General features: G+C 52.3%; 2 protein-coding genes and 1 long non-coding RNA gene across 11 annotated transcripts; 1 reads left to right on the forward strand and 2 right to left on the reverse strand.

Annotated features, from left to right (window-relative positions):
- Nucleotides 1–820: 820 nt before the first annotated feature.
- On the reverse strand, nt 821–13,598 carry LPAR5 (lysophosphatidic acid receptor 5). Of its 7 annotated transcripts, none has more exons than XM_019834422.3 (5): nt 12,689–12,978; nt 11,306–11,435; nt 10,867–11,005; nt 10,124–10,296; nt 821–4,474 (listed from the first exon to the last, which is right to left on the reverse strand). In XM_019834422.3, exon 5 carries the CDS (start codon nt 4,262–4,264, stop codon nt 3,143–3,145), a length of 1,122 nt encoding a protein of 373 aa, XP_019689981.3. In that variant the 5' UTR covers nt 4,265–4,474; nt 10,124–10,296; nt 10,867–11,005; nt 11,306–11,435; nt 12,689–12,978; the 3' UTR covers nt 821–3,142. The 7 variants fall into 7 exon arrangements, with proteins under 7 accessions (XP_019689981.3, XP_019689980.3, XP_044917231.1 ...); XM_019834421.3 differs by lacking the exon at nt 12,689–12,978 and adding an exon at nt 12,161–12,607; XM_045061296.1 differs by lacking the exon at nt 10,124–10,296.
- Nucleotides 13,599–14,151: 553 nt separating this feature from the next.
- ACRBP (acrosin binding protein) lies at nt 14,152–22,164 on the reverse strand. Of its 3 annotated transcripts, none has more exons than XM_045061297.1 (10): nt 22,004–22,164; nt 21,483–21,701; nt 21,213–21,307; nt 20,604–20,721; nt 19,491–19,959; nt 18,876–19,008; nt 16,726–16,905; nt 16,420–16,587; nt 15,289–15,372; nt 14,152–14,333 (listed from the first exon to the last, which is right to left on the reverse strand). In XM_045061297.1, the coding sequence occupies exons 1-10, from the start codon at nt 22,044–22,046 to the stop codon at nt 14,253–14,255; spliced, it is 1,590 nt and encodes a 529-aa protein (XP_044917232.1). In that variant the 5' UTR covers nt 22,047–22,164; the 3' UTR covers nt 14,152–14,252. The 3 variants fall into 3 exon arrangements, with proteins under 3 accessions (XP_044917232.1, XP_003988371.1, XP_019689989.1); XM_003988322.5 differs by lacking the exon at nt 14,152–14,333 and adding an exon at nt 14,367–14,711; XM_019834430.3 differs by lacking the exons at nt 14,152–14,333; nt 21,483–21,701 and adding an exon at nt 14,367–14,711 and having other exon boundaries at nt 22,004–22,158.
- LOC123386520 lies at nt 14,769–18,872 on the forward strand. The gene is made up of 2 exons (XR_006600498.1): nt 14,769–14,959; nt 18,284–18,872. It is a non-coding gene; the product is annotated as an uncharacterized LOC123386520 (long non-coding RNA).
- Nucleotide 22,165: the final 1 nt, after the last annotated feature.

A 22,165-nucleotide genomic window follows, 5' to 3' on the forward strand; every position in this document is an offset into this window, starting at 1 on the left:
TGGGTGTGTGACCTTCAGACTGAAGCTTCTTTAGGACGTTTTGTTTGTGAAATGGGGATAATAATCGTCCCTAACTCACAGGGTTATTATAATTCTCAATCACTAAATAATAATATAATAATAAGCACTACACTGGGATCCTCGCAAGTATTTTTAAAATTTGTTAATGCTCCTCTCTCACCACCTAGGATGTTCTCATTTTCCTCATTTGGACTTTCCTAAACCTCAAAAAGGGTGACTCTAGGACGTGGGGTGAGGGCTCTCTCTGGATTTCCCCACGTGTCACCTCCATCCTACTGCGCACTCAGTAATTGGAGAATTCTGTGAAAATGGCAGTGGCTACGGGTCTTCTTAAACTTCCCCAGCCTGTTACTTGTCAGGTTCTTCTGTTCATTCCTCCTCTGCCTGCCACATCTCCTTAATCTAGTCTTGCGTCTCTGTACTCATGATAGAAACTCTTTGGATGTGCTGAATATGGGGAAACAGTCCACCAGAACTTAGACACCCGAGATTTCACACTGGAGAGGACCCATTTCCATCCACCTCCACAGGCTATGGTCACACTTCTCTTCGACAATTTTAACAGCAGTCTGACCCATCTTCCTTTCCCTTTAGATTCCCCTCCTCACTTCCCTACAATTTATCCCACACTGTTTGCCAGAATGAGCAAAACCCCACTCAGGAACCTTTACGGGGTTCCCACTGCCAACTAAATTAACTGCCAACACCTGAGTCCCCATTCTTGAATCTTGTATCTTGAATGGTAGTTATTGACTTGTCTGTGCTCCCCCACTAGATAATAAACTACTCCACACCAAAATTCAACTGTTTATCATTCAACAAGTATTTATTGAGCACTTTTTTTGTGCCAGGAGCTGTTCTAGATGCTGGAGATACATCAAAGAACCAAGCAAACCAAAATCCCTGCCTCCAGGGACTTTACATCATACCTGGGGGGAGGGGGGGGGGCGCGGGGAAACAGACAAGAAATTATAAAAATTATAAAAATAAATAAGTAAATTATATAGAATGTTAGAAAATGCTTGCTATGTGAATTTTTGGTACTTTGGATTCCATTCACATATCAGAATATAAAAATACTCAAGTAATTTTTAACAACTGTGTTCAATCCAGTTCGGTTGGGTAGGGCAAAGTTCTGAGACTTTGGAATACAACCACGTTTGATGCTCCCAGAGCTGGGAGGGCATGGGTCTTGAGCCCTAAGGATGAAGCAAGATGGGTCAGGTGCTAACCATCAGGCCTCTTCTAGAGCAACCAGAGGGCCTGGCCCAGGGCTGTATCTTCGCACCTGATGGTGGAAGGCTCTACTTGAAAGCTATCACTGAGGAATCTGGGTCACTTCTCTGCTTTGGCCACCAGGGGTCATTTTACCCCTGTAAATCACCATCTGAAGCACTCGCTTAAAGACACACAAAAGGCTTGCTCCAAATTAAAACACACAGAGACACACACAGGAAAACCCTGACACTGTCTATCTGTCTCTCTCAATCTCTTTCTCTCTCTCTCTCTCCATCTCTCTTCCCCCCCCCCCCCACACAGAAACATACATCATTGAGAGACACAGAGACAGAAATGCATACAGGACACACGCATGGCAGCAACTTCCTCAGTTACACAGAGTCTCAAGATGCCAACTCTGCAACCCCTCCCAGCCCAACTCCTGTAACGAGGGAAGAAAACAGTAGGTGGCCCATGAACCAGTCTTCCATGTCCCTTGCCTCCAGCTTGCAAAGAACAGCCAGCCTATTCCTGTCCTCCCATTGCACTCTTCTTTCGCTGGAAAGTTCTTTCCTGGCTGTGGCAATAGTTCCTTTTTCCCTTCCCAGGGAGAGAGGAGCCCTGCCCCTCCTCAGAGTGTTTGTGTGACTAGTTCACCCCCACCTCAGGGCTGCCGCTCCAGGAAGTCCAGGGTGGTGTTACACTGAGTGTGCAACTCCCACCTACCCCCTGCAAACCTTCAAGCCTTCTGGACTACAATTAGCAATTGATTTGCCCAAGTATTGCCCTGTCCCTGGTAGTAATAAAAAACAATGTATGTATATGCCCTGGGAAGAAGTTACACGTGAGCTCTGATACTGGCTCGTTAAGGATGTCCACAAGGTCAAAGTTATTTTTGGAATCCTGCTTCTCCCACCATGTCATTTGTTCTTTGCATTCTCATCTCTCACAGGTATACAGTGGAGTTTTCCAGAGGCTTCATGAAATGTGATAACATTATTGCTCTCACAGCTAATGGAAAGTGTGCTTGTGTGTTTCTGTCGTTAACACTTGTGAGTTCTAATTTCTGTTATGGTTAAGTCTCAAAAGAATAAAGTGCAAGCAAAAGCCCTTTGGAATCCTTGAGTTGTTAAAGGGTCTGGGAACAAAGTTTAAGAACTGCTACTTTAGTACAAAGAATTTTCCCCTTAATTCTAGATGATGCACCAGAGGCAGAGAGAGAGAATTTAGGACCTAGAGTGGAGGCAGTCTCAAAAGCGGTGTGGGGTGGACAGAGACAGGTGAAAAGGGCTACAGGGACTGGATCTGGGGGAAAAAAATACCCTCCAACACACATTTTTGTCCTGCCCCCAACCACCCCACTTTGGGTGCCAGGTCCAAATTGTTACAAGTCACTAACCAAGAAGGAAACCAATTCTGTCTGTATCCATTAAACTCCGTATCGTTGAGTTTACTCGGCAAGGGAAGTTCTGGGAAAGGGAAGCCCAGGTGGAAATGAGGGTGGGTGGCACCTGAGGTCCTAAGACTACTGTGGTGGCTGTAAATCCAGGACACCCACTTTCTGCTCCATCTCCCAGCTCTCAAGAGTGTTTCATGACCACGCCAAGGGCATGCCATCCAGTCATCTGCCTCTGCATTGGGAAAGCTCACAGCTTCACTTCCTAGGGACTGGGGAAGGGGTCGGCCTCAGGCTCACCATCACCACCAAATTAAAGAAGGCCATTGGCACAGCGCTCCTCCTTCCCAGGCTCCCCACACTTTGTTCTTTTCTGCATTTCTGGGCGGGAGTTGCCTTCCAGAAGTCCCAAGTGCCCAATCCACTTCCCTCGTGTACACACCCTAATGCGTGTCAGCGGCGAGGGGGTGAGAGGTGGGGGTGACCGAGCGATGGCATGATGTGCTGTCAGAGGGCCGAGTCCTCGGGGAGCTGGGTTAAGGGTGTCCCCACGTTGGAGGGCCTGAGCAGCCCCTGTTCGGCGGTAGCCGGGGTGGTGATGCAAGTGGTCTCAGTGGGCTGTTCGGCGAGCGCCCCCTGAGCCCCGTTGGTGGCCAAGGTCCTGGCGCGGTTCGGAGTGCCCAGGCCTCGCAGGGTGTTGCGGAAACCCTCGGCGCTGAAGTAATACACCAGAGGGTCTAGCACGCAGTTGGCGCCGGCCAACAGCACCATCACCATCAGCACCCCGCGCACCCGATCGCAGACCTTGCTGTTCGCCGCCACCAGGTTGCCCCGCAGCAGCCCGTACACCGCCAGCGTGGCGTTGTAGGGCACGAAGCACAGCAGGAAGATGACGAGGTTGGCCAGCAGGAGGCGCACGGTCTTCCGCCGCCGCTGGCTCTGCGTGGCGTCGGGCCGCGCCAGGGTCCAGAAGACCCGGCCCGACGAGTAGAGCACCGCCACCAGGGGCAGCAGGAAGCCCAGCGCCTCGGCCAGCAGCACGAGCGGCAGCAGCCCGCCCTTCCACAGCCTGTCGCCGAAGCTCTCGAAGCACAGGCGCACCTGGCCGCCGCCGTAGCTGCAGGACGAGGGCCTGTGCACCAGGACGGTGGGCACAGCGAACACGAGGATGAGCGCCCACACTCCCAGGCAGAGCAGCCGCGCCACGCGGGGCCGCCGCAGGTGGCGCAGCCGCAGCGGGTGCACGATGGCCGCGTAGCGGTCCACGTTGATGAGAGTCAGGAAGATGCAGCTGCCGTACATGTTCGTCTGGAAGATGGCGCCCGCCGTCTGGCACAGGAGGTCGGAGAAGGGCCAGTAGTGCAGGGCGTAGTAGGAGATGCGCACGGGCAGCGAGAGGGTGAAGAGCAGGTCGCTGGCCGCCAGGTTGCACATGTACACGCTCACGACGGAGTGCACGCGCAGCGCGCGCAGGAAGACCCAGAGGGCCAGCGCGTTGAGGGGGAGCCCTGCGGCCAGCACCAGGCTGTAGGCCACCATGTGCAGGCGGTGGGTGGGCCGGTAGTCGGGGCACTGGGGAACAGAACCGTTGGCAGGGGGAACAGAACTGTTGGTAGAGTTGGGCAACATCGTACCGAAGTGTGGGGAGGAGCTAGGCTGGGGGCATCATGAGGCACACTAGGACCCTGGCATCGCGTTCATCTCCAGGGCGGGGCCTGGAGGCCGCACAGAGAGAGAGCCCCAAAGCAAGCAGGGCATGGGAATGTGGGCTATGGCTGCAGAGCAGATGGCTGCCAGGGGTTGGATGCTTTGGGTCACGGCTTCATCAGCAGTGGAGACCTGGAATAGCAAGGGAAGCCAAAGTCAAGAGTATGCAAAGACAGGGTAGAAGTCACAAATGTTTATCTAGCTAACTTGGCTGGCCTCTTGGGTCTTTCCCCCACCTTCCATCCGGCCAGAATAGCTTTCTGCAGGAAGGCTGTGTAGCACAGTGTTAAATGCCCAGGCTCTGGAATCAGACTGCCAGGGTTTAAATCCTGGTTTTGCCAGCTTGCCTCAGAAAGGTGACTTAATCTCTCATTTTCCTTACCTGGGGGGAAAAAGAGGGGGTCCCTTACGTCATGAGGTTGTTAGATGAAATGAGATATGTGTAAAGTGCACAGGTTGCTGTTATTATCAAATAACATTGCTCCCTTCCTTTCTGTCTTCTACAGATGTTTACTGAGCCTTTAGAAGGTTCCAGGCATGTTCAAAGCACTGAACAAAATGAAGGCCTCGCTTGCCCCCATCTGCCTTACATTCCACTGAGGGGAGACAGATAATAAAGTGCAAGTAAATAGGTATTATGTCAGATGGTGAGAATTATGATGGAGCACCTCCCCTGGAACTCCCCAGCTCTGCTGGCTCCCAGTTATCTAAAGAATAAAGTTCAAACTCCCCAGTGCAGTACAAAATCCTGAGCCTCACTCATTACATCACAGTTGCTCCTGTGTACGCTGGGTTTGTGGTCAGAGGTTCAGCTTGTGTGACCTCTCTCAGTTTTTTCATCCGTAAACTGGGGATAATAACACAAAGGGCTCTCAAAGGCGGATCGCACATCAGCATGGTCCTGCCAGGCAGGGGAAGGTTGTACTTTTCCAAGTGTTCCCTGGAGGATCTGACCAGGGAGCTTCCCAAATGGGGTCTGTGATGGATGGATGTTTGTTTTTGTTTGTTTTTTTGGGGGGGTGGGGGTTGTTTAAGTTTATTTTATCTTTGAGAGAGAGAGAGAGAGAAAGAGGGAGAGAGCAAGTGGGGGAGGGGCAGAGAGCGAGACAGAGGATCCGAAGCAGGCAGAGAGCAGCACAGCCCAGTGTGGGGCTCGAACTCATGAACTGCGAGATCATGACCTGAGCTGAAGTCAGACACTTAGCCAACTGAGCCACACAGGTGCCCCAGAAGGTGTTGTTTTAATGAGGGTTCAGAGGGGGACCCTAAGTCCAGAAAGCGTGACAGTGGGGCGAGGAGGTACCGAGGGCATTGCCGAGGCTGCTGGAGAGAGCAGACCACAGCAGCCACAGTGCTCAGGCAAAAGCTGGTGGACAACGGATGTGGCCAGGAGGTAGAGGAGTCAGAGGGACAGGACATGGTCACAGGATCCCACCCTCCTTAATGTCCTAATGCCACAGAAGCTACTCCTCCCTCTTTAACGCCCAAATGCCATCTTTTGGGCGGGGGGCTGAAATACACAGAACTTCAAAATTACCATTTTAACTGTCTTTAAGTATACAATTCAGTGACATTAAGTACACTCACAATGATGCGTGATCGTCACTGCTATTTCCAGAACTTTTTCATCATCCCAAACCACTCTATACCCATTAAATAATAACTGCCTATTCTCTCCCCACACTCTCTCCAGCTCCTGGTAACCTCTATTCTACTTTCTGTCTCCAGGAATTTGCCTACTCTATTTGAATTAGTGTTTTCATTTTCTTTGGGTAAATACCCAGCAGTGGAATTACTGGATTATATGGTAAATTATTTTTAATTACTTGAGGAACCTCCATATTCTTTTCCAGAGTGGCTGGACCAATTTACATTCCCACTAACAATGCAAGAGGGTTCCTTTTTCCCCACGTTCTCGCCAGAATTTCTTATTTCTTGTCTTTTTGATACCAGCCATTCTGACAAATGTAAGGTGATATCACATTGTTTTGAGATTCACTTGCATTTCCCTGATGATGAGCGATGTGGAGCATCTTTTCATGTGTCCACTGGCCATCCGTATGTCTTCTTTGGAAACGTGTCTACTCAGGTCCTCTGCCCATTTTTAAAAATAGATTACTTGGTATTTTGGTGTTGAATTTGCCTATCCTAGGTTCCTCATATGAGTGGAATCATATAGTATCTGTCCTTTTCTGTCTGGCTTATTTCACTTCACATAAAGTTCTCAAAGTCCATCCATGTTGTAGTATGTATCAGAATTGCAATCTTTTTTTAATAGCGGAATAATATATGCATAAATTGTTTTTAATCTATTCATCTGGCAATGGTTACTTGGAATTTTATACGTTTTGGCTATTGTGAATAATGCTGTGAACGTGGGGTCCACATGCCATCTGAGGGAGCAGGGTCATCTGGAGACCCTGAGCAATTATTCCAAGATACTGGATTTATTCCTTTCAAAAGAAACTGCTTAAATTCTTTTTTTTTTAAGATTTTATTTTTAAGTAATCTCTACACCCAACATGGGCTCAAACTCACAACCCCGAGATCAAGAGTCTCCTGCTCCACCAACTGAGCCAGCCACGAGCCCTGGAACTGCTTAACTTCCTGCATGGAACCAAGTTGTAAACCTGACTCTAAGAGTTTTCTTGTGGGTTTTTTGCTCATTTGTTCTCCCTCCAACTACAACTACCAGCAGTTTAAGACTTGTGAGAGGTCTCGTAGAATAAAGGAAATAAACGTTTCCTCTGCAAAATACCCATTTCAACAATGAAAATAATACTACAGGGGGATGAAACACACAGAAAGGCAAATGAAATGAGACTCTTTCCCTGACCCATGCCCCCCCCACCCCTTCCATGCTGCTTTGCTCCGGTCACACCAAGCTAATGATAATTGGGCACATGCCTTTTGCACGTGCTCTGCCTCCCATTCCCCAGCTGGCAAAGTCAATCATTTCTTAGGACTCCGGAAAGCCTTGCCTGACTCCCTCTCTCCCCACAGGGCAGCTGTAGTTCCCTCACAGGTGCTTCCACTCTGTGCACAGGTTTCCCTTGGGTGTCCCACCTGTATTGTAATTAGCTGTTCTTGGTCTGCCCCTCCCACTAGACTGTGAGCTCTTGGAGGGAGGGGCTGCGGACTGGGCCTTAGTCATCGTTGTAGTCCGAGCCACTACCTCAATACATGTTGCGTGAAAATTGCTAGCGATCATTTACTGACCATCCGCCACATCCCGGGGTATTTTAGGCGCCTCGTCTTCATTCCTTCCAACAGTCCTTTGAGCTAGGGGTTCATCCTGATTTTTACGGGAAAGGAAACAGAAGCTCTAGAGCTCCGGTTGGCATTCAAACTCAGGATTCCAACCCAGCTCCAAGCTGCCCCGCTGCTTGCAACAAGAGTGGATGGTTGGATGTGAGGACCCATGTTGCACGGAGCACTTGGTCTCTTAGCCCCTGAGAAATCTGTGCCCATAGGGGCGCCCAGGGGGCTCAGCCGGCAGAGGGTCCAACTTCAGCTCAGGTCATGCTCTCGCAGTTCATGGGTTTGAGCCCCAAGTCGGGCTCGCTGCTGTCAGCGCAAGAGCCCGCTGCGGATCCTCTGTCCTCCTCTCTCTCTCTGCCTCCTTCCCTGCTCATGCTGTCTCTCTAAAAACGAATAAACATTGGGGCGCCTGGGTGGCGCAGTCGGTTAAGCGTCCGACTTCAGCCAGGTCACGATCTCGTGGTTCGAGCCCCACGTCAGGCTCTGGGCTGATGGCTCAGAGCCTGGAGCCTGTTTCCGATTCTGTGTCTCCCTCTCTCTCTGCCCCTCCCCCGTTCATGCTCTGTCTCTCTCTGTCCCAAAAAAAATAAAATAAAACGTTGAAAAAAAATTTTTTTAAATGAATAAACATTAAAAAGAAAAAAAAAAGAAATCTGTGCCCACAAATAAATTGTGTTTACGTCCTTATTTGCCCAGGTGCAATATATACTTTTTAATAGCCCACTTTTTCTCGACTTTCAAACACTGGTAACAGAGTCCTCTTGTTTTCACACACACACACACACACACACACACACACACACACACACACACACACAAGTGTGCCCCTCCTTAGGATGTCCTCTTACCTACTTAAGCACTTAGTTTGCTGCCTTGAACTCCTCCGGTTGTTTTATGTGTGTTTATTTGATTCCATTATCCCCACCTAGATGGTAAGGTCATTGGGTGGGGCCCTATCTTCCATCGCTTTATTCCCAAGCTCACTCACACTTCAGTCTCTGCTTAGCAGGCCCTTGTGACATTCATTGGCCCCCTGGAAGGAAATCTGCCCCCACCCCCAATGTCCACCCATCCTGTAATCTTGCTGCAATATCTTTTGTATCAATCAGTCAGTCAACCGCTTCTTATCACACTCCTATCTTGTCCAGGTGTCTAACTCACTTAGTAAAGGACCATGTCCCCTAAAAGGCCTGTTCGGGAAGAGCCTGCATTAAAATTTCAAAAACAGTTTACACTATAACTACAGTAACACTTTATCATTCTGAACCATTGCTTGAAGAATCAATAGCTTCTTACAACTGGGAGGCACATGCCTGACAATGAATGAGTGAATGAGTAATTATTTTCCAAGAATCCCAAGTATTTCTGTCAATAAAGTTACAATGTTAAAGAGACCATAAGGTACTAGGTGAGCTTCTGCTTAAAGGTACAGTTAGAGGGGTGCCTGGGTGGCTCAGTTGGTTAAGCTACCAACTTCGGCTCAGGTCATGATGTCATGATCTCGCAGTTTGTGGGTTCGAGCCCCGCGTCGGGCTCTGTGCTGACAGCTCAGAGCCTGGAGCCTACTTCAGATTCTATGTCTCCCCCTCTCTCTATGTCTCCCTTGCTCACACTCTGTGTCTCTCTGTCTCTCAATAATAAATAAACATTAAAAAATTAAAATAAAAGGTACAGTTAGAGACCCGTAAAGCAGATGGTTATGCCTTCGTTACTGAATTCCAAAGTGGAGAAGTCCTTTCTGTCAAAAAGTCACCCCTTTCTAACAGACACACACACACAATGGCCCAAGCTGGGTGTTGAGAGGCTGCCAGGCCCTGCCCTGGTCCCCACCCCATCTGCCTGCTTCCCTGGGGCTCCTGTCAGTGGAGCTGAATGGGCACAGTGCCAGGCCAGATGGCAAAGATGGGAAAAACTGCCAAAAAGAAGGCAAACAGGAAATGGAAGGAGGGCTCTAGCTGGGGGGGGGGGGGGGGGGGGGGGGAGGGGCAGCCCCAGGATCTCTCCCCACTCCTGCCTTGAGAAAGAGGTCAGGTTGTGGGGGAAACGTAGGAAGCAAAAACAGCAAAAAATGAACACTGGGGCTCCGTTTCACCAGAGAGGAGGAGGGACTGGGAGGCCCACATAATCTTAGTAACCTCAACACGCACGGATGTGGTAACAAGCATACCACTACGCACACGTGCATGTGCCAAGGACACAGAGAGGTGTAGGTACACTAGAAGATGTGCACACGAGATCCCTCGTAACATACAAATCACTATACGCCCACACCCTCTCCCACACAAGTATGTGCATGTGTGGAGGCCAGAGGAGGAAGAGTAGACCCAGCCCTTGCCTTAGGGACAATATTCTTACACATCCAGACATACAGAGTCAGGCAGCCTCAGGAGCACATACCCATGCAGAGGTGCACAAATAGATCCCAGGGCCAAGACACTGAGGGGCAAAAAGGGACCCTGCATATGGAGGCCCCAGGAACTGGCCATTCCACACCACCCGCCCTCCACACCACTCACACACCAGAGCGTGGACGGCCACTTTCCTCCTCCCTCGGTCTCTTTCAGCTTCCCGTGGGCACATCCAAGGCCCAGGTTCCTTAGGTCCTCTAGTCCTCTTGGACCTGTTCCATTGCCCTCTGAGCTGGGCTGGGCGCTGCTCTTTGCTGAGATAAGCCAGAGGGGCAGAGCTATTTTCTGCCAGGCAGGAAGTGAGAATGTGAGTCAAAATGGGCAGGAGGCTAGGTCATGGCCATTCCTCCCTGTTCTCCACGCAACCTGCCCGTGCTATCCACCCTTCTGGCGGCTGACCAGCCATGCAGAGAGGGCTGAAGAGAAAGGAATAGGTGATCCCAGACAGTGATGGGGGCAGGGCGGGGAAGAGAAATAACTCCTCTTTGTCCAGACTCCGCCTGTCCGCCACACTCCCCGTGCGCACCCCCCTTGTCCCTCTTGCATATCCACCAAATGCCTTGCTCTCTCTGTTTCCTCTTTTTAGTAATTCACATCCTCCAGAAGTTCAAAAAGAAGGAATCTCAGATCTCCTCCTCCTTGCCCCGGAAGATCCGTTCTAGAATAGCCCCAAACCTCATTTTTGATGCCAGAGGCCACAGCTGGGAGTCATGGCCAGCCAGTGTGTCCCACCCCTACACGGTGTGGGTTCTGACCATCCTGTCGGCTAAGTCCACTTCTGCTGTTGTGTGCAGGCAGCAGTAGGAGGATGTACCCTTACAGACAGGCTTAACTGTAAATTATACCTCTTACTACCTGAATGTTCGCGCTCCTCCAACGGGTCCAAACTATGCTGGAGCCTCCAGCAGAAGCTTAACAAAGTCTGAAGGCTTTGTGAAAGGTCTGTCCTGGAGCTGCTTGGAGGACACAGATGAATCGTGCTCATCTGAGGGGTCTGTGGTGTGGAGATAGTACAGTGTCGCCAGGCTCAGTGGACAGCCTCTTCCTACCCGAGGGGCCACATTCTTCTCAAGGAGAAGAGCCTCAGGCACAGGCCTCCAGGGGGGAGTTGGGTCCTCTTTCCATCATCCCTCCTCCTGTTCCAGGCCTGCTCTGCTTTCTCCAGCCCAAATTCTTGCTCCAGACTTCCACCCCCCTGCTCCCCACCTCGCTCCCCCCTCACCCCCCCACCCCTGGCTTCCCCATCTGATATCATTCTCAGCCACATCTTCTCCCCCTCCCTGGGTATTCTGACCTCCTGTCTCCCATTCTTCTCTGGGAAGCAGCAGAAAGCAAAGGTGGCCTACAGCTCAGTAATTCGTTTCCCCCTGTGTGTGGATGTCACCTCACCACCTGCACATCTCCCTCCACCCTGCTTTCAAGAGCTGGAAAAACAGGAAATAAAGTTACAATCCGGAGAAGTCACTCAGACCGGCTCAGCCCTATACGGCCCTACACTCGGAGTAGTCTATATGCATCTTACCCTTGCTTTGGGGGCTGGTTGGATCCTGCCCCCTCAGAGAAATCTGGAGCCCTTGGGCATCTTTGACCTTGCTCTGACCTCGGGAGGCATTTGTGCACCCCGGCTTTCCCCCTCCCCTCTTTCTCCGGGTGCCCGGGCATACAAGGCGTCTATGTGGCTGGGGCACAGGCTAGAGGGCAGCAGGCTAGAGAGGGCTGACAGCCTTAGGCAGAAACAGCAGGAGCTGGGCTCTGGTGCCTCGCCTCCTGGGAAGTGAGGCTTACAGGTATGGGTGAGTTTCTATTTTCCCCCCGATCCTTACCTCCATCTCCCCCTGGGTCTAAGACTTACTCGGCCTAAAAGGAGCTCAAGATACAACCTGGTGGGAGGTCCCCCCCCCAAACACAGGTAATAGGTAGGCAGTTGCCCTTAGTAGTATGATACGAGGGTATCATAAGGCCTTGCCGACCCTCAAATATTTCCCCCACCTGTGCTCAATATCTGAAATTTCATCCCCTTCATGCCACTCATGAGTCACATTCTATCAGAATTCTAGGGACATTAGAGACCATCTCATCTAATCTTCTCATATAGAAGACGAGCGCACCGGGTTAAGGTGGTGTTTCTCAAAGCCCCATTAAAACGCACCTTGGTTAGCTGGGAAGGATAACTAGGAGAACACATCTGTGCCAGTGAGCCCATTAGTGGAGTCCGATAAGATGAGTTCATTGTCATCTAGCAGAGGGCCCGGCCTCGGAGGGTGAGTGGGGGGTTAAGTTATCTGAGGGTGGGGAAGGGCTGGACGCCCCCCACCAGAGAGCCCTCCTAAGTGGCCGTGGGAAGCCCAACGTTCAGCATAATGGTGGGGACCTAAAGTGTGAAGGGGAGGTCACATCTCCCCCAAGATGCCCCAGTGTAGGGGCTTCAGACTTCAGAGGGGGCACTCCTGGGTGTGCCAAGCGTGGTGGCTGTCTCCCTTGGCTTGGCCCCAAAAGGCCTGTCTGCCTGAGGCAGCCCCTTTTAGCTTTTTACTCTACTCAAAGAGGTTTTCCAGGGCCCATGGCCCACCCTCATCTCCATCCCACCCACAAACCCCACTCTGAAGGAGGGATGCTCCCCATCATGCCCCCTACGAGGTTCAACCCCCTCCCCCCCTGCCCCGTGACACCCCCATACCTGTGTTCCCTGTGGCTTCCGCTGCCTGCTCTGAGCTGGGCTGGGCTGGTAGGACCTGCTCCTGAGGTGGGTGGGGACACACTCTCCTGGCAGATCTCAGCAGGTCCCAGCTCCTTGCACTCACCCAACCCCACACACGGGATCGGGAGAGAGAGGAAGCAGCGCCCTCAGTGGCCTTCGGAGGTGGCCAGAGAAGAAATCCCAGCAGAGAATGGTACTTAATCCAGCCCCAACCCTTGCCTATTAATGATTCCCCCCACCCATTGCTCACACACTCCCTAGCTTCCGGGAAGCTTAACTGGCACACCCACTCACTGATGCTAGATGACTAACCCACCAACCTCTCACTGTACTCACCAGTTCCCCCTGGGTGTCTCTTTCTCTTTTGGGTTCCAGCAGGCGGTTTCGCTCTATCCACTCATGGCCATCCCCCACCCTGCCCAGGGCCATTCCGTCCTGCTTCTGTCTGGCTCCCTCAGGCTGTGAGCCCTGAGGGCTGGGGGACAGTCCCTCGTCTCTGTGCCCTCTGGCTGAGCCCCTTGTCTTCTGTATCAACAAGGCTAGGCATGTTGTCCCTGCTCAATACACAAAAACAAGTTAAAGTTTTTGAGTGGTAGGTGAAAAAGGATGTCGTAGTCAAATAAGTCTGAGACACACCAGACTGAACAGGTTTCTCTGTTACAGGGCTTCTCAGAGCCTTTAACATACCATTAAAAGATTGACCATGTGTTCATAATTGAAGCGGATGAAGGTGCATGGGGGGCATTATACTATATTTTTGTGCATTTCAGCTTTTCTGTTAATAAACAAGTTGGGGTTTTTTTTGTTTTTGTTTTTTTAATTTTTTAAAAAGTGTATTTATTTATTTTGAGAGAGAGAGAGACAGAGAGAGTGAGCAGGGGAGAGGCGGAGAGAGAGAGGGAGAGAAGAGAATCTCAAGCTGACTCTGAGCTGTCAGCATGGAGCCTGACGCGGGGCTCAAACTCACAAACCGTGAGATCATGACCTGAGCTGAAACCAAGAGTTAGATGCTCAACCAAGTGAGCCACCCAGGTTCCCCAATTTTTTTTAATGTTCTTAATCACGGTGCTCCTGTAGAAGGAGAGACTATACAGGTTCTCAAACATACGTGTCCCTAGAACACATTTTGGGAGATCCCAAGTTATTAAAGGCCAATGCTGGAGTCACATTTCAATGTATATTGTCAAAATGTGACCACCTCAACCTTCAGACCATCTGGCCCATCACTGGATGTGAAATCAAGCGTTTCCTGAGCTCCCCGCCCCAGCTGTTTCCTCTCTCTTGATAAAATGTAAGTTCTGCCCTACTTCCCTGGGGTTGTCCCCCCACCCCCAACCCCCCGGGACATTATCTCAGTCAGGCTCTGGCCTTTATCCTCCAGAGGGACAAGCCCATACTCATCTGTGGTCATGGACTTCAGAAATGAAGACACATGCCCACATGGCCCACACAACCCCTCAGACCCCAGTCATGGCCTTCTTCAATCCAACTTCCTGACTTCTTAGGTCTTCTCCGGGAATATGGCTACTTCTTTGAGTACCATTCATGAGGTTCTTTCACCTTCAGATAGATCCATAAATCCCAGGGTTTGGAATGTTGATTCCCAGGGGGCAGGAAGGCAGTGCTGAGGATGGAATCATAACCAAAGTAGGCCACACAGGTTGAAAATAAACACTTTATGTAAAGACATCCTTTAAGGTGGGTGGAGTTTCCATCATGGACCCTTCTGGGATTGCTGCCCCAACCCAAGGAAAACGTGAGTAGGGGCCAGGTAAGAGACCCATAAGGGGCAGCCAGGAAGCAAACTGACAGATGGGGTCTAAAAGCAATGGAGAATGTGGAAGGGTCGGGCTGCGGTGGAGACAGGATGGATCCCAGCTCATCCTGCTTGGCCTAGAGTCAAGGTGCTAAATTCCTGGCTCCATCGAAGCACAAGGTCCTCGCTTTTGGCCTGGCTCAAAGCACTGTAAGTCTCATTCTGCAGACATCTCATACGGGACACCTACACAGGGATTGGGTACACACAGTCTGTGTCACAGAGCCTGGAGGCAGAGGCGTAGGGGTGGGGAGGTGTCAGACATCCCCACAAGAACCAGAGACGAGCAGGCATGGGTGCAGGGCAGTAGAAGGAAGGAGGAAACAGATGTGGGTTTTTAAGGCTGGCAAGAGACACCAAGGAGACCAACCCCCTCCTTTGAGAAGCCAGGAGTCTCAAGATGGAGGAGGAAGTGACTTATTCCAGACTACTTGGTGAGTAAGAGCGGGAGGCAAGACCATGACCTCAACAGCCAATGCCCAACCCGGCTAGGGATTCTTGCTGCCATGCCCTCTGGGCCCTCACCTCTTACTTGCAGCATCTCTTCTGGACCCCCCTGGCCTGGGAGGGCCTCACTCACTCTAAGACAGGAGGAGTGGGAGAGAGTGCTCTGGTGGAGGCCTCTGCCCAGAGATGCAAACAGGGAACTGTTTCTGATCCCTGCCGCTTGGAGCAGGGTGTGGGGGTGCTGGGAATAGACCGATCTGTGGTGACAGATCGAGGAGCCAATGGGAGAAGGGGGTGGGCAGGGTGAGGGGCTCACCTTCCGATCCCGGCTTCTCATCAGGCACTGTTGGCTCTTGAAGGCACAGTAGTTTGGATACTGCACATAGTCTGTGTCACAAATCTAAGCCAGGAGCCAGGAATGGGGAGGTGGGGAGACATGAGAAAGCTTATAGGACACCAGCCCTCCAGTGAATGCCCAAAATGGCAGAACCAGGGCCAGGGGTATAGCCCTCCAGAACCAGACCTTCCACAACGGGGGTGCCCCCTCCCTGAGGAATAGGCCTCTGTCCCCTTGGCTTTTCCTGCCCCACCCTCAGTCACAGTTTGGTACTGAAAAGCCAGGAGCCGGAGAATAAGTGGCCGCCCTGCTGGTCAGCTTGCTGGGAAAGCAGCTGAGGAAGGGGGAACGGGGTCCGATTCGTGGTCCAGTCTCAGGGAGCCTTCTAGTGATGGCTAAGTGAGGGAGAGGGTAGAAGAATCATGTGTGACTTTGGGTGAATCACCCTCCTCTGTGGATCTCGCCTCCCCATCTCTACATAAATCCAGGGGAGGAACAGGGACAGTCTCGGAGAACCTTTTCAGATCTAGGGGCCCAGGGAGAAGAGCTGGGCAGGGGTCTGTCGGCTCATCTATCAGCCCTTTCCTAAGGTGTTCTGGCTATCGCCTTGCCTGGATTTTCCCTGCTAAGCCACAGAAGGGAGGGGCTTGGCCGTCAGTTACAGGGGGAGCTCCACAGGGGAGGTAACTTTGGGGAGAGGGGGAGCAAAGTTGATGTCACTGAAGCAGGGAAACAATGGGTCACAGGTCAGTGACACCTTGGGCATCACCCAGTCATTTGTTGTAGAGGTGAGTAGAACATTGGGCCAGCGTGGGAAGTGCCTTGACCAAAGCCCCTTAACTGGCAGAGCTGGGAGCAGAACCCCTGTCTCCTGCCTTCCTGTGCTCTCCCACCCTTCCGCCCCTCTGATTCCTGCTCCTTTGACAAGCACAATCCTGCTCTCTTTTTTGGAGGTGGGGGAGGTGGAAGGGCGTCCATTGGAAAGAGGCAGGCAGGGAGGACTGGTTCCCGGAAGCCCGAGGCCTAGCTCCCCTTGCACATCCTAGGGCTACTTAGAGCAAGGAACTGGGATTAGTGGGATGGAGTTGAACTTTGGGGAAAGGCTCTGACCTTGGTGGGGAAATCCCCATCCTGGAAGCTAAGGAACTCAGTCTGGAGCCAGCCGGAGACTCGAATATCCTCACAGCCCTTTGTGGCTAGCCGGGCACACCAGAAGTCCATGCGGAGCCCACCATACATATCCAGCCCATAAAAGCGGCCTGATGTTAGGGTCCCTACCTGTGGCACAGGGGACAGAGGAGACGTGCACGCCCCTGCCCCCTCCCCCCAGCCAGCAGGCCTCCCTTCCCACTGCCCAGTCCTGCCTGGAGCCTGAGGCCCCCCCCCCCCCCCACTGCAGGTCGCCCAGCCAGGTACCTGGGTACCGATGGACATGCTCTGGGCTATGAGCAAGGGGCTGATGAAGGGTGTTTTGTGGGAGTTGTCACACAGCTGCCGCTGCAGGACGGCCTCCGAGTGGCACTGTTCCAGCTTCAGGGAGCAGAAGTCACAGAGGGCACAGGTGGCTGAGTGCCGCCGCCCAAGGCTGTCACAGACCTGGGGCAGGAGTGTGGTTGACAGACTGAGGCTGAGACCCTTTCAGCTCTGCAGCGCTGTCCCCACAGAACCTCTTCGCGTTCAAGCTTTTGCAAAGGCTTCTCTAGCTTTTCTCCCTGACCCCTCCCCCAGGGCTCCTCCAGGATCTCTCCTCAGCTCTCTATCTCTTCACCCTCTTCCCGGATGAGGTGTCTACGCCCAGGTAAGCTTCATCTTTCTGCAGGCAACACCCAACTCTTCATCATCAGTTCGGATCTCCCTCCTGAGCTCCGAATCCTCATTGCCACGTGCCTGACAGATGTCAATCACCGGGTGACCTACAATCACTCCTAACTTCGACTCTCTGAAAAAGACTCCTGACCTTCCCTGTCTCTCCCTCTCTCTGCTAATGATAATGCTATCATTTACAGAGTTGACCCAGTGCCAGGCACCATGGCCATAAATGCTGTCACCTCACCTCCTTTAGCTTTCATCAGAGCCCTGTTCTGTAGTTGGGTTTTTTTTTTAAAATGCTTATTTATTTTTGAGAGAGAGCGAGCGAGCACGAGCAGGGTAATGGCAGAGAGAGAAAGAGACACAGAGTCCAAAGCAGGCTCCAGGCTCCGAGCCGTGAGCACAGAGCCCGATGCGGGGCTCGAACCCACGAACCATGAGACCATGACCCGAGCACATGCTTCAGATTGCCCTTTGAGATTTTTCGCCTTATGACCCTTACTCTCTCTCTCACTCTATCTTCTGCCATTCTGCTCCAGGTAAAATGTTTCTTGCTGTTCCCTTAACCAGACCCTGATATCCAGGGACCTCTCCATGACTCCCGAACTTCCTACACTCAAAAAAAAAAAAAAAAAAAAAAACGTCTCTCTCCAGCACCTACCACACACCTCTTTTATAATGTTCCTGAATCCCTCATGGCTCCTGGACCCCATAAGGGCGGGAGCCTTATGCTCGGGCTTGGTCCCTCATGCCTTTGTACCTACCATTCCCTCTAGCAGGAGCCTCTACCAAGCCCCTTCTTTTGCCTGCTTACCTTCTTTTATTTTCAGATCTGCTGTTTGAACATCAGTTCCTCTAAGACAAATTCTCTGACCCTCCCAAACATGGACCGTGGGGCCCCCAATCGGCTGCCTGTGCACTTTGTACTTGTCCATGGCTGCATTTATCCCTCACACGGTTCCACCTGTTTCCTCACCTGTGTCTCCCACTAGATTCTAAGAAGATTGGGTCTAGTGTACTCACCACCACAATCTCAAGTACCTAGTACAGAGTTGGTACACCGTACTCAAAAACCAATTATTTGTTGAACAAATGGATGGATGGATAGATGGCACGCCCGCTCTTGACAAAGGTTTGCTAACTTGTCTTCTTCGAAAACCTACAGAATAGCTTCCTGGGAATGGGGCTTCCTTGGTGCTGAGTGCACACCGAGACTGGGATCTTTCTACACATCCTTGGAACGGGTCCTATCGCTCTTCTGGAAAGGGGAGCTACATCTAAGGCAAGGCCAAGTACTGAAGATGGTGAACTAGATCAGGAGATGACTCAAGCCTAACAACAACTCAGCTGAAGCATGAACTCCAGACTGGAACAGATTCCAGGCTAGGTCTTGAGTCTTCTTCCGTTTTTTTGTTTTGTTTTGTTTTGTTTTGTTTTGTTTTTTAAGTAGGCCAGCATGGAGCCCAATGCGAGGCTTGAACTGATGACCCTGAGATCAAGATTTGAGCTGAGATCTGAGCTGAGATCAAGAGTCAGACACTTAACCAAGTGAGCCACCCAGGCACCCTACTGAGCTTTCTTCCTTTAAGGTGAACTGGAGATATCCTTCCAAGGAAGGGATTCTCACTCGGAGAGAATGAAATGATGCCCGGGCTTTCTGTATCCCCACCTTCCCCCTACTCTCAACGCCCAGTCCGGTGCCAGGCCCAGAGGATGGTCAATGAGCATGTATCCATTAAACAGCATTGCAGGCATACCGGCTTCCCGAAACCAAGGATCTCCTCCTCTATGTACTGCCAGGCCTTGGCTGTGGGGGTTATGGTACAGGTGTTCTCCACAATCGAATAGCACAGCACCAACAAGGCCTCTACGTGAGGCATCTGCAGGAGGCTGCAAGAAGACAGCACTGGCTGGTGGGGATGGGACAGAGGACCGGAGCAGAAAGCCACATCCACTCTTTTCCCCTCCCCTTTGGTGTCCGCTCTTAGTCACACACATTCAGCATGCCGACGGAGCTTTAGAGGCCTCCGGCCCAACTGCCTCCTTTTAGAAATGAGGAACTGAGGTCCAGAAAGGGGAAGTAATCTTCCTCAAAGTTGCAGTGTTCATCAGAGGCAGAGACAAGACCAGACCCCAAGCCTAGTAGCTTCGGGAACAGGAGCTACATCATGTAGAGAATGGGCATCTTAGGGTGGCACTCAAGCCAATGACTGGTGACAGAACAGGTGGGGCAGACAGCTGCTAGGTGGCCCAGAAGCTGAAGCAGGCCTTAGTGGGTCTTGGAAGCCAAAGGCAGGGACAGGGAGCTTCTCCTTCCCAAAAAAGGCAGCAGGGAAGGTAGGGCTGGTGGGGGGAGTCAGAACCATCTGTACCTGTCACGGGTTGGCTTTCTCCAGATGGGTTCTTCATCATACAGATCATTCATTTCATCCATTTCCTGGGCTGACCGAATGAGCTCCTGGATGTTCTCCATCATCATAGGCGTGGACTCCACCTCCCGCACCCGGGGAGTGAAGGAGAAAGGGTTGGAAGACATAAACTCAGACTGGAACTTGACCTCTGGGTCTGACTGCAGCCCAGCCATGGCCTCCAGCCCCTCCTCTGTCCCCTGTCCTTCCTCCTGCTTTCCCACCTCTTCCAGCTCCTCCTCTTGTTCCTCCTGCTCCTGCCCTTCCTCCTGCTTATGTTCTTGCCCTTGCTCGTGCTTGTGCTCCTGCCCTTGCTCGTGCTTGCGCTCGGACCCCTGCTCCTGGCCCCCCAGGGACAGGGAGGATTGTAGCAGCTCCTCCACGTTGTTGTTGAGCCTCTCGGGCCAGGGCTGGAAGGCCTGTCGTTCTGTGGCTGCAGCAGGGGTTGGGAGGGACCGAGAAAGAGAACGGAAAGGAACAGTCAGGTTTCTGGCCCCCGAGTGTCTTTGTTTACAGGGGGACGCACACAGACACAACAGCACAGGACAGCAGCCCAAATGACACTTACTTGCACCGTGCAGCGCACAAAACGTGGGGGGTACAAATACCACAGCAAAAGAATAATTACCACGGCGATTGTGGCGTCTCCTTTCCACCTCCCTTACAACTGCTCTTCTTCCCTAACTCCCATCTCAAATCCCACCTCGCGTCCCTCTCACTGAGGCAACACCAAAGATTCTGAAAAGCGAGCAGCTAATCCTTTTGAGAGTGAAACTGTGAGCTTATGAAAGTCCCAGAGGACTTCCAGACGCAGGAATGTTTGGGGGAGCTAGGAAAAGTGAATTTTTCCTAGAGTTGTAAGCAATGTCAGATGATACTCTGGGAGGGGAAAGCCCTAACTTGTATTCATAAAGAGCAGGTTCCTCGCTTACATAAATAGCTGCCTGTGGCCAACCCCCTACCCTGTTCAATGTTCTTCCCCATTTCCTACCATGGATGCCTTAACTCTTAACTCTGGGGCTCTGGGCTTTGTGGAAGGGCTTGCTGGTAGCCTCCCAGCGGCTGGGAGGGTCTCACCTGTGACGTGAGAAGAGAGGGGGGAGGTCATCGTGGTGGGTGGGATGTCAGAGGAAGCGTCAATCTCCTTGAGAGTGTTGGGTGAGAGGATTGAGACTGGCTGGGAGCACCGGACTCTCTGCAAGAAGAGAAGGACAGTGGGCATGCCTTTCCCAAAGGGCAGACTTCTACTCCCGCATACGCCTCAGTCCTCTTCTGGCATGTGTCCTCTCTCACGGTTGCTGGGCAGGGATGAAGGGATATGGTCCCTGGTGGAACCCTCTAGACCTGAGAAAGGGTTCCCCTGTGAGATAAGACTCTGTGTCTAGGCCACACCTCTGCCTTCACTCTGGTGTTTGACTTGAGTGAAGTCACTCAAGTGTTGGAAGAAATGGGAGGGCTTGTCTCTTGGCCTCATCCCTACTTTTCTCGCAGTAACAAGATTGTTCCCCAAATCTGAAAGCCCAAGGCGAGACCGTATTCATGTGTAGTCTGAGCACATGACTGGCAAAGAGGCAGGGAGGGAGGATCTAAGGATGGCCTCTGGTGGAACCCTTCCTCAACTCCTCACCCGCTCCACCTCTCCGGAGATCTTAGGACACCAGATCCAACCTTCTTCTGGAGCCTCACCTTGGCGTAGTAGACGTGGTTGGAGCAACGATACTGAGTAAATTGGCAGAAGGACTCAAACCAGGAGGCATAAGGGAGGTCGGAGCAGACAGCGCCTGAGAATGGCAGGGGGTACAGAAAGTGAATACACTAGGGGGATCTCCCTCCTGGAGGGGGCTGTGGGTTCCTATGGTCGGCAGAGTGGAGAATATGGCCTCAGGGTAAGGTGCAGCCCATACCCTTCCCTGCTCTCAAGTGAGCACGGGGCTGCCCCACTACTCTGGTCCTCACCGTCGGGCACCAAGCCGTGATTTTCGTATTGGTCCAGCTGGACGAGGGTGGGGTTCCGGCAGCCGTGCGTTGCACGGAGCCGGCAGGTAGTCTCTGCCTTCCAGGTTGGGGTCAGCAGTGCAAAGAAGCGTTCATATTCGGTGGCAGAGAGGGGGCTGCCTGGAGTGGAGGCCGAAATTGAATCCTGGGCTGGGGAAGATGTCGGAAGCAGGAGCAGCACTGCGGGGCAGGGAAACAGACGGATGGATGGACCGAACTCCAAAACCGGCTCCAGTCCCTGGACAGACCGAATGGCAGGTGGGGCCCCGTGGAGATTGGAAACTGGGGGATGTCTGGCCGGCGATCAGGGTGAGGAGATTCCAGGGGCAGAGGCTAAGGTGTGACCCCAGAAGTAGCTAGGGAGCAAAGCCAACGCGACCACCCTGAGAAAGCGTTTCAAAACCCTGCAGCAAGGGCTCTTGGGGGTCCGAGGACGGAGCCCCGGGTGAAAGAGACTGCTCCAGTGGGCGGGAACCTCTCACCCTTCAGGAGTGAGAGAAGGAAGCCAGCGAGTAGTTTCCTCATGGCCCCAGTCGATCCGCCCGCGTTTCCCGGACCAAAGCGGCCTCTAACGGGCCAAGCCAGAGACAGTCGGCGGGCGAGGGCGCGGGCTCGCCTACGGGGAGTGGAAGGTGCGGCCCAGA

Source organism: Felis catus, chromosome B4 (assembly GCF_018350175.1).
Source record: "Felis catus isolate Fca126 chromosome B4, F.catus_Fca126_mat1.0, whole genome shotgun sequence".
Taxonomy (NCBI): domain Eukaryota; kingdom Metazoa; phylum Chordata; class Mammalia; order Carnivora; family Felidae; genus Felis; species Felis catus.

Bases quoted from the DNA above. Each gene is read 5' to 3' on its own strand.
- ACRBP (XM_003988322.5), bottom strand. From the start codon at position 22,046: ATGAGGAAACTACTCGCTGGCTTCCTTCTCTCACTCCTGAAGG. The intron at 16,588-16,725 runs GTACCTGGCTGG...CCTGTGCCACAG, and splicing joins GCATGTCCATCGGTACCCAG to GTAGGGACCCTAACATCAGG. The intron at 15,373-16,419 runs GTCAGAGCCTTT...CTCCTGGCTTAG, and splicing joins ATGGGGATTTCCCCACCAAG to ATTTGTGACACAGACTATGT.
- LPAR5 (XM_019834427.3), bottom strand. From the start codon at position 4,264: ATGTTGCCCAACTCTACCAACAGTTCTGTTCCCCCTGCCAACGGTTCT.